This window comes from Pundamilia nyererei, unplaced genomic scaffold (genome assembly GCF_000239375.1).
Source record: "Pundamilia nyererei isolate P.nyererei 1_Seehausen unplaced genomic scaffold, PunNye1.0 scaffold00080, whole genome shotgun sequence".
Lineage (NCBI taxonomy): Eukaryota > Metazoa > Chordata > Actinopteri > Cichliformes > Cichlidae > Pundamilia > Pundamilia nyererei.
In genome coordinates this window covers 2,618,086-2,633,176 of record NW_005187481.1, presented here as the reverse complement: position 1 = coordinate 2,633,176, position 15,091 = coordinate 2,618,086, and the positions used below count along the sequence as shown (strand labels likewise).

General features: G+C 40.4%; 1 protein-coding gene across 2 annotated transcripts in view; it reads left to right on the top strand.

Annotated features, from left to right (window-relative positions):
• The first annotated feature begins 694 nt into the window (after positions 1-694).
• fgf11b (fibroblast growth factor 11b) overlaps positions 695-15,091 on the top strand; it is a 34,234-nt gene continuing 19,837 nt past the window's right edge. The window contains exons 1-2 of one of the 2 annotated variants that reach the window (XM_005737913.1): positions 695-912; positions 1,433-1,710. In XM_005737913.1, coding sequence (XP_005737970.1) covers positions 1,518-1,710 — 193 coding nt within the window. In that variant the 5' untranslated portion in view covers positions 695-912; positions 1,433-1,517. Of the gene's footprint in view, positions 1,711-15,091 lie in introns of both variants that reach the window. The other variant, XM_005737912.1, reaches the window with a different exon arrangement.

Sequence of the window (15,091 nt, the reverse complement as noted above, 5' to 3'; positions counted from 1 at the left end):
CCCCCCCCCCACCCACCCCCCACTCAATTGTATATGTAAAGCTGAAGGAAGCAAAGAAGAATATGGAGATTACTATCATGTAAGTGAGTTTCAAAGAGGGAGATGAAGAAAAACACAGACTAGAGATGAGCAATTATACAGCAGGGAAGGCTCCATTACAAAATATGCTGATTTGCTCTGTGTGTGTGTGTGTTGGGTGTGTGTGTGAGTGGGTGCATGTGACAGGAAGGTAGCACGTGGTGATGCTGCTCCTCTCGAGGAGACAGAGAACTGTCACAATCTGCACCTCCAGCACTCTCTGGTGTCTTTCTCCTACTCTGGCGCTGTGTCTCTGTTTCAGGGGGGCTCTAGTTTGTTTTTTTAGGGGGATGTTTTCTGTGAAATAACAAAATTGTAGCCTCGGTGAAGTGGCTGTTAAGACGTCCTTCTCCCACATTTTCCTCCGTCTTCCCCGCCAAGCTCATTCTTACACATCACAGCCTCTGCCTCCCCCTCCCCTCCCTCAGTCTCTTTTGCTGTCTCTCGCTCCCCCCCCCCTTCCTTTCTCTCTCTGTCATGAATGTCACCTCTACTGATGGTGGCTGCTGGAATTCACACACACATACTCTCACAACCACTCGCTGACTTTGGATGGGAGGAGGAGGGGGGAGGGGAGGAGGAAAGAGGGGGGTTTCGGTGAGGTCTGTGGGAAAGAGGCATGCCATTGGAGGCAGAAGAGGAGTCTCTGCCTGTCTGTGTCCATGTCTCTGCTCCGTTCCCGGCTTCATTCCGACAAAGACCGTCAGTGTCCCGCCTGCTGTGCTACCTCTGGATTTAAGTCAGCTGGATTACTGCTTGGACTCTCGGCTCATTATTCCACGCTGCCACATTTAAATGGGAGGCAAAGTTGGACCGCCATGGAATGCACGAATGGTGAAAAACAGTTTGGTTTTTCTTGCGCTTTTAAGAGCTTCCTAGCATTCAAAATGAGCCCACTTTTCTTCTTTAAAAGTGTTTTTATACGTAAATTAATTTGAGCTCTTTCTCTTCTGTATCGCCTGTTTAAAGTAGGTTAGTTATTTTGCAATATAACATTTTGTACTTGGCTGCCAGGCCACATTTTGATGTGAAAGATGAGTGGGGAAGCGGGATAGAATCATGTCTCGAGCGTAACCTTTTGGAAAAGTCTGTCTTTTTAAAGCTGGTCTCAAAGTTTTACATTGAAAATGTGACTGTATCACTTTAAAAAAATTTTTTTCCTGGGATCTGTTACTGTCAGATTTTGATTTTTTTTTTTTTTTTTGGTCCATTACATTGGACTGCATGTGAACTTGCATCTTATCCAGTTCATCCCTCTCCAAGGGAACCCTCAAACTAAACTCTTCCCTGTTAACCCACTTAGACTCCCGATCTCCCCTGTGGGGTTTTCTTTATAACATTCGTCCTATTCTAGTGTACTGAGGAAAGCAAAAGCCAAACCAGCAAAGGGGGTACCGGGAAGGAAGTCACCCCCCTCCCAAAGGTGAGAGGGGGGGAAGATGGCAGCTCTCGCCAGCTCTCTCATTAGACAGAAACGGGCGGTCAAGGACGACCAAGCCAACCGACCGGTAGCCAGCAAGCGCAAGCCCTGTCCTAAGAGCAACAAGTCCCTGTGCCAGAAACAGATCCTTGTCCTGATCTCCAAAGTACGGCTATGCGGAGGTCGAAAAGGGCGAAATGACAAAAGACCAGGTGAGTCAACTAATATCATTTCCATCTTGCTTCTCTGTTCACCCATATTTTGGGATATTGTACCAGAGGTGAGAGCTACACCTGTTATCTTAAAACTGGGCTAAAATTACTTTTCACACTTCATGTAAATGCACTAAAATGAGATAAGTCACTTTTACACAAAGTTTTCCAATTCAACGTTCATTCTGAAAGACACTCACAGGGTTTTGTTATTAGTCCTTTTTCACATTGTTTGGTCCTCTTTTATTCCCTGTCCAAACAATGATGATCAACACTTCAACAAGATGCCTTGTAGCTCCGTTCGCACTTGATCATTGACACTTGTCAGTGTAATATTTGAGTTTTACATTAGCAGTTATTCTCAGTGCAGCCGCCTCCTGCATCCTCGCCTCTCCCAATGGTAGCCACAGCTTAAGGAAATTTTGCTGAACAAACATCATTCATAAAGAGGGCACATACCTTCATGGCTGATTGGAGAAGAAACTGTGAATTCAGAGTGAGAAAAGTGATGAAAAGTAAAAATTGATGAGCAGAGCTTAATGCTTGATGTGGACTTTCATTTCATTCTGAACGCCTTTGTTCACATATGTCTATATTGCTTCAACGTGATCCTCATTGCCAAAAGGTTTATTTACTATATTTATCATAGTTCACACTATTTACTACATTTGGTTGTTTTAAGTCTCAGAGCTTCTTAAATTTTGCCGCTGGTATTGTTTGATAATAAGAATTAATTGTGCTGGATCAATACATTTAAGCCCCCATATCATTCAAAAGGAGTAGCTTCCTGCTAGTCACACACACACATTTTAGTGCAAAATCAATGACAAAGTAAGCAGTTTTAATGCATTTGTATTTCTCAGACCCACATGTTTGTTTACTAGTTTAAGAGTTCTTTTTGTCAGTCCTCATTTATTTCTAATGAACAGTGAAGCTCACACCTAACCATTCACACTTGTCATTGTCATATCTGAGTTTCACATTAGCAGTCATTCTCAGCTCAGCCACCTCCTGCATCCTCACCTCTCCCAATGGTCGCCACATCTCTCAAGTCTGCATAATAAAAATAAAACAAGTTTTTAGTCAGACAAAACTCTGACATGAGTTTACATGCACATAACAGAGCTTTTGCATCTCCAGACATAATTATGCAGACCTGCACAAACAATAAATTGTCAAAATAGCTAAAAACCACTGCAATCCCAGTGCAGGCTTAATTCTGTCAGGTTGTCTGATATGCTTGGTCTTTGAAAGCAGAACTTCAGCTCTGAGTCTCTGAACAGAGATTCGTGTGGTGTGATGTGATGCTAAGATTCTTTTCTTTCTTACCACTTTAAGGATGCAAAACAAAAGCTTTGTAGTATTAGTGCTCATAAGATAGTGCTCATTATATGATGGCTTGCTATTTTTTTTAACATTTCGTACAAAGTAAGCGTCTTTGCTTTTCCTTATATGTTTACTTTTGTGTGCTTTAATTCAGGAGAAAAATCATGTTTTTTTTAATTTATTTTCAAAGTACTTTTTTCTTCTTTGGTGTGACTGCTGCAATGAATTGATGACTTCGAAATGTTTAGGCTCATTGGTGCACAAATAGCGACAGTAGTATGCTACAGAATATGTTGCTGAACAAACATCATTCTTAAAGAGGAAACATACCTTCACGGCTGATTGGAGAAGAAACCGTGAATTCAGAGTGTTTCCCCCACATGAGAATCAAAAGCGAAGAGCAGTGCTTCATGCTTGACGAGGACTTTCATTTCATTCTGCATCCCTTTGTTCACATATGTCTACATTGCTTCAACGGGATCCTCATTGCCAAAATATTGCTTTGCTGTATTTATCTTAGTTCACACTATTTACTGCATTTGGTCTGAGCATCTGAGTGTTTTACTCTTGGAGTTTCTTTAATTGTGTTGGTGGTATTGTTTGATGATAAGATTGTACTGGCTTAATACATTTAAGCCCGCATATCATTAAAACGGGAATAACTTCCTGTCAGTCACATCCAATGAACTATTCAGAAACCACGTCTGTTTTGACAAGACATTGCTAAAATTTTCAGATTTAACAGATGTGACATAACAATGAAAAAAATATTGCATCCCTAAATTCCCCTCACTATGCATCTGTTCAGTGTAGCCTAAACGATTCCTGTTTTCTATGAAAAGGGTTGTAAATTGTTTACATAATGAGTTGTCTGAGCTGCAGTGATTTGATGTGGACATGAATGAACCGACTATGACCACATATAGTACAGTTAATCGTGTTTTCAGGGAAAATCACCAGATATCCCATCTGCTGTTTGAGCTTTAAGCTTTGTGTGACATTCAGTGTTGGGGTCGTCATACAAAAATAATGCACATAATTATGAGTTAAAAATGTAAACCTGAGAGTACAGAGCCATATAAATCCCTATGCTAATGAAGGCACATACATTTTCTTTTAGTGTTTACGTATAAACACAGAACCAGCAGAAAAGCTGGTGAAAAACAGCCCAAAGAATACTTCTACAGTGACAGGTATGGGTAAAAATGGATGCTACATAGCAACAACGCTTATTACTGCTTTTGTTACCTGTTGACAATCAAGCTAGCTTTGTGTTAGTAGTAATAACAGTTGCTTGAACAGTAGCAATGTTAATACAGTTAGTACTGTAATGAGGTAATATTAAAGATGTAATAGAAAAATGTAATGTGATGGAAAGCGTTACAATCCACCACCACTTTTGGTGGTTTGAGGGTTTTTTGACATAAAAAATTGGGCTTGTATAGTGTTTTGAGTGCTCAAAATGAGTAGAGAAATCCCATATGAGCGCCATCGTCTGATCTCTGGTCTTTTTGTGCATTTACATTTAAACAATTTTAAAATGAATAAGAATGACAGGAGTGCTCAGAAATAAGGCCAACATAAAATGGCCACATGGTGGAAGCATCAAGATTTCACAAAGCAAGATTTTTCAAAGATTTGATGAACAGATAAAATGAGAGTAACTCTTAATGGACCAGATGAAAGCACAGTGGAGGGTATTGGTATTGGTTGCTTCCTTTAAGGATGAGCTATTTGGACTGTCTACAATTTGGGACATCAGAGAGTATAGAGCATTTAAAGCAGAGAGAACAATAATGCGGGACAATGCTCCATCATATACATCTAAGTACTCTACTGCCTGATCACCCAGGAAAAGCCTTAAGTACAACCAGTTGTCCACCTTTTTAGGCTGGCCAGCGAACTCACAGAGCAGAATAAGGACTACAGTTAACAGCCACAATCCGAAAGGTGAAGCCAGACTCCCAGTACGACCGCATGAAAGTCACTGGAGAGTTAGCTGAATAATTTCAGAGCCACAACAACAAAGTGTCGACCCTGCCAGTAGGGAAGCAAAGATACTTAAACTTTAGATTGTTTTATTGGTAACATTCCCACTCATAGGCAAGGAAAGTAATATCTGCAAAAGTGTATGCAAATGGACTGGGGGGAGGGGAAATAACAGGCCTTTATATAGCATTGTGTGGACCATGGGGACATTGGAAGGATATGCAATGTAAATATCTTATATAAGTTCTATGGATTTAAAAAAAGGCTTAGAGATTGGAGATTAAACTTCCATTATATAACACAAGTGCATATCTTTTAAAAACATGTACATATAAAAGCCATTTGCACAAGTTAATACTCTGATGCCAAAAAATATAATTATATGTTTTCTGTCTCCACATGTAAATTCTCTTCCTGCAGTGTTTTTGAGCCGCGAATAGTTTCAGTTGTCATTTTAGCATCACACCAGCAGACACAAGCTAAATTTATTACTGCTACTGCCCACCACTTGTAAATGTGGCTGGCACAAATCACAGAAAGGATGATCATCTACCTGATTTTACCGTGTAATCACCTTCCTCTGGGTGTCCTGCATAGTCCCTTACTGTACAGAAAACCCTTTCAAGTGGTTGCCCTGTCAGGGATCTATACTCCTGCCCTTCTTTCAGATCAATTTGGCTCATTAATGTATAGCAATTAATCAATAATCTCCCTCTTGGTTTGTTCAAGGTTGAATCTGACTTGAAAAGTGAAAGGATATCAAACTCCCTAGCCCTGCAGATTAACTTTGGTACCTTTTTTCTAAGTTAAATCACACAAGCACACGGACAACAGATCTGGAAAAAACAAGCACTAGCAGGTAGGTATAAAATGAGATACAGAAAAAAATTCAGATAAAATATTATATATTGTGATTTTGGTGGACAAAAATTTTAGTAGGCTTCAGAGAGGTTTTACCATAAACATATACACATTAAAAATAGTAACACTATTAGCTGAGTCATTAGACACTAATGCATGCAAATATAGTGCAGACCTGGACATCTTGTAGCATTGAAAATGCTGTTTGGCATGGAGGTGCAGTAGTATGTTGTAGGTGTAAGCACTGGAGAAGCCAGTCAACAGTTGGAGCAGAAATGTAGGGCCTGGCTGGCAGGCAGCAGACCGGGTTACAAGGAGAGATCCAGCAGAGGATAGCATTAAGCTGACCCCAAGAGATCGAGGCTGCAAACTCGCTTACTCAACAACACCTGATCAGACAATGCAGTGTTAGGTAGCTTCTCATCAGAACTTTACTGACTGTGACAGGGGTCAGAGAGAGAGACAGAGAGAAAGAGACAGTGAAGCAGGGCAAGTCTGCAGAGGTAAACACAAGCTTAAAGAAAAGAGTAGAAGATATTACTAATGCCACAGAAAATTGTTTTTGGGGGTGGATGGTGATGACGGGGGTGGACTCAGATCCAAAGATCAAAAATGCAGAAGAGTAAGGAGAGATATCGGTGGAGAGATTAAAGGAGAGGCGGGTGGGACAGCAGAGAGCTGTGAATCAGACTGTCATAGCTGCAGCATGTGGAGAAGAAGATGAGATGGGAAACCATGGGGTTGGATATTAAGTGCCACTGCAAAACACTTCTTCAGTTATCCTCTTAATCTGTTTAGAGAGTAGTCAGTCATGGTTCGAAAGTTGAGCATCTTTCCTGAATTGGAATGAAGGTTTGTGGGCGTTGTAGTGGGTTAAAGGTGGTTTTCAGTGTGGTATGGGTTAAATGGTTGATCTTAGTGGTAACCACAGCAATTTATTTTATACATTATTTTCTCTCTCATTCACACTATTGGTGTCAGACCATCTGTGAAAGGTGCTCACCTGCCATTGGGAGCAACTTTGACTTTAGCAACATGCCCTGGCTGTCAAACAAACCCTCAACCTGGCAATTAGAGGACAACCTGTTCCACCAGCTGAGCTCCAGCTGCCTGCTGCTGTTGAATAAGAATCCTGTCACTCGGACCAGGGATGGGAAACAAGGACTGATATAACTTGGTCTTATGCCAGACTGGTCAGTACCAAACTTTTAATAAGTGCCAAGACAAATGCTGTTGCTACAGTAATTCATTCTGACATGCAGAAGTTAGAAACTGCCTCCTCATAGTGAAGCTGATGGTTTCAAGTAATCTTGCCCTAGATTAGATTTACTTCCCGTAGGCTCTCTTCTTCTTCTTGTCCTTAGCGGGCGACCAGCGGCGGTGGTCTGCCGCGCAACCAGTACGCTGCTGTAGGTGCCGCAGGTTCTCTTGCTTGACCAACAATTATCTTCCACGCTTTTCTAAGGCGATGGTTCTTGCCTGCTCGAGGTCAAGTCGAAGGGTCTTCAAATAATCCTGGATTTGTTTCATCCATGTCTTCTTTGGTGCATTTCGATGCACCCTCCAATCGGTGGGGCGGGTCAAACAGAGTAGGCCATGGGTGTAGCGGCTCGGGTCCATTCGAAAACTGTGGCCAAACCAACGGAGTCGGCGGCGCTGGATTAGGTCGCCGATCGTCAGTTGGCTGCCGCAGCTGGTGAGGATGGTGTCATTCGAATGACTCAGTAAGCTCACTTTACTATATGTGTTGAAATTGCAGGTAAAGACAAATCCAAATGGAATAAAAACAGCAAGCTCAGTAGAAAAAAAACAGCATCTTTATCTGAAGCTGTGCAGCAGGTTTGAGTGCACCTGCTATACCGGCACCATCAGTGCATCCACCCGGCTCCCAGCTCTGATATTGATGGGATTTGCTAAAGTTAAAAAGAAGAAGAAGAAAAAATGCAACTGTCCCAACCTCAAGTCACGGAAACGTTAGCAATCGTCATTAAATTAAACCTGTAGTTATTAACTCTGGGCACCGTTTGCACTGGGGCTTTAGCACTTCTTTAAATGTTCCTAATTCGTTTTTGGACAAGCAGCAGCAATAGCTTCATCAGTGGAGAGCAGTCACACACTCAAGTCAAATCCCTTCTTAATTGCTAGTTGAGGGAAAACAAGGAGTGTTGGCAAGTTTATTTCAGATTCAATAGTGTTACCATGTCAGTATTATGCATGTACACAAACTGCAAGATTTTTAAAAAACACTCAGTGGAAGTTTAAACTAGAATTTACTGTCCTGACATTACGAGGTAACAAATGCCTTACTTTCTTTAGTTATTAAAACCTTTACCTGCAAGAAGATTGCTGTACATCCAACCCAGAGGCATAGTACCAAAAACTATTTCCTCCTCATTACGAATTTGAGGTGAAAATATCATTGGTGAGTGTCACAATGTACCTAGGTTATAGCTTATTTTGTGCAAAACTTGTAGAATAACATTAATAGGTTTCATTAGCTTAATGAGTTTCAACAAGACTGGCTACTGACAAGCAGGATCAATAATAGCACTCATTTCTAACTGCCCAGCTGTTACCAGATATATTATAAGTGTCCTGTTGCCCATTAAGTCTGGGCAAGAACAGAAAACTCAAGACTTACTTAAGACTTCTAACCCTATCTATGTTATTAGACAGCTATTGATTTAAATTTTAAAGACGAAATTAAAATTTTGCAGTAGAAGATTGTTTGTTTCGCATTATTGCAGGAAAGTTGTAATAAGATTAGTATTCATCACAATTTGACATATTTAGATGAGACAAACAGAAGATTAGTCGTTGGTTGCTGATGAGGTCATCCCACCAACGTCAGGAGATTTCCAGCACGAAAGAGCCCGCGGTATTCCACAGCCATCTAAACTATCTGGCACCAAATGGTGTGTCTTGAAAGAAAAAGTTTTAAGCTTTAATCTTTTGCAGTTTCTTGTGTAAAGTAAAAAACACCAGAGATTAAGAGATTTAGTTATTTTAATTTTGATGGTTTACCTAACTTTATATCTTTAAGTTACCTATGTCTAACAAATAAAGTGAGTGGACATGACAGACTGATCTCTTTTAATTTAAAGTATTATTACAGCTAGAGTTTAGGAGTTGGCTTGTGGAAAAAGATCCTGCCTTAGAGAGCTTGTTGACAATGGCTTTAAATCTTATTCAAAGTGAGGCAGGAGGAAGGATGTGTGTACAAAAAATGCCTCTTTTTCTTCCTGTCCTACTGAAGATGCCACCTTAACCTCCCACACATGCCTGCTAAATTGAATCTGTGGGTGCTTTGATTAAAGCTGACAAGGGGAGATTGAATTTACCTCTAACAAGAGAAAAACTGAGAATAGAGGACACCTACTGTAAAGAGGTAATGATGAGAAGACAAGTGGAGGGAAATTTGCAGAGTGTAAGAGGAAGGCGGTCATAAATGGAAGACAACCATGGGATACTGTGATGGGAAACCAAAAAATATATATTTTAGGGACATAAAAAGAGACCTATTACACAATTACATACTTTGCCTCATATATATTGTTAAACTAGTATATTCCAGTCGCTTCGGACTGCTCTTTTTTTTTCTATTATTGGCTCTACAATGTCACGGAGAGCAGATATCCCTGGTCATCTCAGGTACACGGCATGAGCTGTGAGTGAAGAAGCTCTCCGTCCCGTGGTGTCAAACCCTTGAGTTTATAAGAGACAGCAAATGAGAAGAAAGTTGGCTTATGGCTCAGTGACTGATTGCTAGTAGTTATAGTGACCAAATGGTTGCCCAGTGGTTGAGCTTGCAACACCATCAGAATCTGGACAGCAACCTTCGATCACAAGGCAATTGTTATGGTCACCTGGTGGGAGGTAACCTGTCTCCAAATAATGGCGGCCCATCTTAGGCTGACGACCATCACTATCACACAGGTTGGTGAAAGTCTGCAAAGAGCTGCAGTCTAATTTATAAGCACAGACAGATTACCAACACGTTGCAATCAATCTGAGTCAGTCTGTGGCGATATGCGCAACTCGTCTTGGCACTTCTCTTTACAATAGGAGACTGGACTCAGCTGGTTGCCAGTTTTCTGGATATGTTCCCATATAAAACCAAGGTTGTCCAGCACCTATATAATTTTGCAGTTAAATTGCCATCTTTTTTCTTTTCTCCAACAATTGTTTTACCTATTGTGATTAAAGAGAGAGGGAAGTAGCTAAAAGGACTTGTTTCAGACGATGAACTAAGGGACTGCACCAAGGCCCAATGTAAGATATCCATCTATCCATTTACAATCACTTATCTGGGTTCGGGTCATGAGGGCACCAGTCCAAGCAGAAAAGCTAAGAGATAGGACCAATGAAATGATAATGAGGTCTTTAACCTAAAATAGCTATTATTTCAATTACATAACAGAATTACTCGCAATGGAATATATACAATATGCTCTCCTAGTATTTTGTCTATGATAATGTGCAATATAAATATGGTACTGAAATGTCACAAGTCTGCCATTTTTGATACCTTACATGTTGATTAAGCATCAATACTTAAAAATGTGAATAGAGACTGAGGAGAAGCTTCTTCCCGCAGGCGATACGGTTTCTCAATCACACCCCACATAGTACTGACCCACACATATGGTTCTTAAACACACACTGGACATTCTGGACTTTGTTTATACTAATTCAATTAGATGCGTGGTCATCTAATCGAATCACTTCATCACTAAATCACTTTAAGCATATTTGCACTGCACAAGACACTTACAAATGTGGATTGCACAACACTGGACATTATATTTCTTCATTTCCATTTAATACTTGTACAGCTGCTGTTATTGTATATATATATATTTATATTTCTTCATACATTCTTATATATTTCTAGACTGTGTATTTGTGTATTGTGTATTTTGTTGTACAGTTATTTTATTTTCAACTTTAATTTATATATTTTTATCTTATTCTTCCCAGTTAAATTTAAATTAAATTTACCCTTTTTAATTTTCATATTTATTTCCTATCTTATTTATACCCTTATTTATTTATTTTTTCTTTAAGTCACGAGCACTTGTGTAAGCATTTCACTGCATATCGTACTGTGTATGACTGCGTATGTGACATATAAAATTTGAATTTGAATTTATTTGAATACATGCAAATTATTCCACTGGAAATGTTTGTGGCTGTTTCCTTGTTTGTATATTCTGTCAGGGTCTTTTCTATTTCCTATTTAAATGCTATATGTGTGGCAGCGTCTGCTAAAGTTAATCTCAGTCAAAGCTTGGCAGAAAATCTACAATGGGTGAGAAGCTGCCTTTAAGCATCTCTATGCATGACTTTCCTCTGCTGTGCGGGGACCTCATCATATAAGTGGTTCAGTAAAGAAAAACACTGCAAACCACACCTTTAATGTGTAAATCCTTTCCTGGCCCCAATCACACTGTTTAGCGCAGTCGCATGTTCGCTGGCATGATCATCACACATTCTGACAGAGGTCTGGACCCCTGTGGGAGTTCAGAGGATGTTTGTCTTTGTTTGTTCTGCATATATCAAGTGCCTATTTGTGTCCTTGCTGGCGGGTCAATTGGAGAAAAAAGGATAGGTGAGGCGTGAGCTTGAGCACTTCTCCACTTGTGTCTGTGTGTGTTTTACGTTTCAACCTGAAGAAACTTGCAGCATGGGGTCTGCCCCACATTACTCTGAATCCCCTGAGCTGAGCATGTTGTTAACTGTCACTGATACGTTTCTGTCATAATGCTAATGAAGCACATATGTGAATATTGAATGTGTGTCAGGGAAGCGTTGTGAGTCCTATTTGCTTGTGCTCGTGTGTGACATGCTCTTGTCAGTGCCATTAATAACAAGCAATAACTGTGCCTCACTTATGTGAATCGCTGCCATTGTCACAGGAAATGATTTATGAAGCCTTGAATTCAAATTAAGAGGCCACTCTTGAACTCGCTGCTGATGAGATACACCTCATTCGTTCCTATTCTTTCTTTAACCTCGCCCCGTCCTCCTATCCCTCTTCTACAACATCCCGTCTTCCCATCTCTCCTCTCCCTCCCCGTTATTCTTGTCGCATCTTTTTGCAGCTCCATCACTCCATCATTGCCCTTTTTTGTGTCGCACTTGCTGTCCTTATCTCTTTTATTTCTGGACATACACAGAGCATTCCTCACTCTTGTTAAAGTTGTTAGCTGGGTACCATGACTTCAGGCTTCCAATTCTCCTTTCCTTCCCTTCCCTCTCCCTCCTCTCTTTCCACAAGGTTGATAATTACTAGCAGCACTGTACTGTAGACCTGGCCCAGTTTAGAAAACGAGAAACTGTATTCTCCTTTTATTACATGCAGAATCAAACACACATGCGGGAGGCCGACTCGTTCTTTTATGTGTAAAATACAGTAGAGTACATGCATGCAAAAACACAGAGTGGAGTATTTTCACGCAAAAGGTAAGAGCGAATCGGGGACTCCTGCAAATATAAGCCAAGGAAAACCCCCGTTGTTCGATTGGGTCAAAGCAGAGGAAAATGCCCTTGGCTGCTCAGTCATGCAGGCCCCCAGTAATTACCTCCAACCTTATCGAGAGGAGCTCGCCTTTGGGGAGATCAGCCAGCAACATACTGAGCTCAAATCAAGCCAGATAAATACATTAGTGTAATGATAACCAACACTGAGACATACACTACGCTGATTAGAGATAAATCTCAACCGCTGCTTATTTTTCAGAGCAATTACACAGCAGCGAAGGGTTTAAGTGTCCTTGATGGCAGCCGGGATGTATGAAGTGATTACCTTGGGTTCTTATGTGCATTGACCTCATTTATACAGAGACCCACATAATTGCTGTGTGTATGGTTGAACTGGAGGGCTAGGCTCCATTCTCCCCCGTGCGATTCTCAAAATGATTATCGATGTGGAATGCAAATTGATGAGGGGCGTCCCGGTGTAAACCTAGCAGCGGCTTCTGCTGGGATTAGAGGAAAAGTCAATTTAATAAACAAACTGCTCTCGACAACTTACCTAACTTAATAATGTCTCCGTCTCGCTGTTTGAAAACTGCGTTATACTTTGTGCAGCAAACGTGGGACTTGTGTTGTGTCACATTTATGCGGCGTCTTTTAAATCCACATCTCTTAAGGGGAGACTCGCTACACACTTTCCTTTCTGCTTGTCATATTTCCTCTCATGTGTGGAGAGGTCACTTGAAAATGGGCCGGCTGATGAGTCAACATGTTGTCGGGTGAGCTGACAACACCTGTGTTGATGTACATAAACAGACAAGGAGCTCTCTTTGACCCACACTCCACTGACCTGGATCAGCGAATGTTTCCTGTCACTCAAGCCCACACATGTCCCAGGAGTGATGAATGTAGTCTTACACACACACACACACACACACACACACACACACACACACACGTGCTTCCTCTCCATGGGAAATACCCTGGACGGTGGAAGCTGCACGTTGTGCTGCTGGCATATTTAGAGAAAATTCTGCAAGGCAGATGTAGGTGTGTTCACCCTGAAAGAATGTGTGCACTGCCCGCTGCTCGTGTAACTACAGAACAGGGTTGCAACTGACTCTGGAAGAATCACAGCAGATAAACATGGTAGGATTAATGATGATCATGAGCTTTTTTTTCTTTTTTATTTTTTTTAAATATATGGTCACGTTTGAGTGCAGAAACACTGATTACCAAAAGCTTGTGTTCCATTTTCCAGCACACTTTCAATGTCATGCGTCTGATCATGACCCAATGAAAAATACATTGTTCTTCTTTTCTACAAAAACAAGGCTGGTTTGATTAATGGCCTCAGTTTCAACCCCCCCCCCCCCCAAAGGATTAACCGTCTCACGTTACTGTGTTAGATAATGTGTGCATAAATATATAAAGTTGAAACAATTGGCCAACTAGTGAATTTATAGAATTGCAGAGAGCCTGCAACCACTTTGATAAAAAGTTCAGTTTCTGAATCCAATTAAAGTAAGCAAACTGGATTTGCAAATATGTTTCAATAATTTCTCACAGTGTATATCACAGGCTGCAGCCCTTCATTACAGTTAATGGGACTGTAACTGCCCCCAAAACAATAAACTGATCTTAAAGCACTCTTAGTAAAAGTCCTGCTTACTTAAGTAAAATTCCAAAAAGCTGACAGATAAAAGTAATTTTAAATATTAAAAAGGCATCTACAGAAAGTCCCCTGTCACTTTATAATACTGAGTAAGGTGTTATATCATTGGTAATGCTTACGCAACAATGTGTAAATGCCCTCTTACAGAAGCATCTGGCTGAAGCGGAGCTAGTTTTAACTACTTTAGACACAGTTTGGAAATTTACTCTGCTGAAACAAGAGAAGGCCCTAACTAAAAAAGCTGCACAAGCTAAAACCACACTGAATCTTTAACAGGACATAAAAGTAACAATTAACGAGCAACTAAAGCTGGGACTATAGCTGTGCACGGTGGGCCATATTCAGACCCCTTAAGAGGGCAGAAACCAGTGAAACTCCTCTTTATGTCAGTGTAAAGAACTTTAACTAAACATTTAATGTCTGATATGTTTAAAAAAAAATTACTTCACTAACACACCTCAGTTTTTCAATATGATAACGAAAACTCTGTCAGCACGACTCTTTAGGCTTAATTAAGAAATAAAGGTGGAAAATTACATAAAAGATTCAATTGAATGTTATTGTTTTTGTTTTTTTCTTACTGTAAATCCATTTGTAGAAAGCATACATTTCCATAATAGACAGAGAAAATAGAAACTTTGTGTTTATCTATTACGTATTTACTTTGTTGTTGTATGAATGGGCATGGTGGAGCTCTTTATCAGCAGGAAAAGCTGCAAAACTTATGAAAATACAATTAAAATCCATATTGGGCCAAATTGCAGTCTTTGGTCTGTCTGTGATCCCCTGGGCCTTATTTTTTACACTCTGAGCTAGAATATTTGTTTTGAATACAGCTAAACAGAACTGAGAAACAGTGGAAATGGCAACCCCAAGTTTTAATTTTGCACCTGTGTGCTTTCTATCACTCCATTATGCAGTACTTTGACTTAGAGGACCATAAAATGGTCACTGTTTTGTCCCCTGCAATAGATCAAATATGCTTTTACTGTTTTAGAGCAAGTATGCCCTGTTATGCCAAAATCAGTACACATGACCTTTGATCCAGTAGCT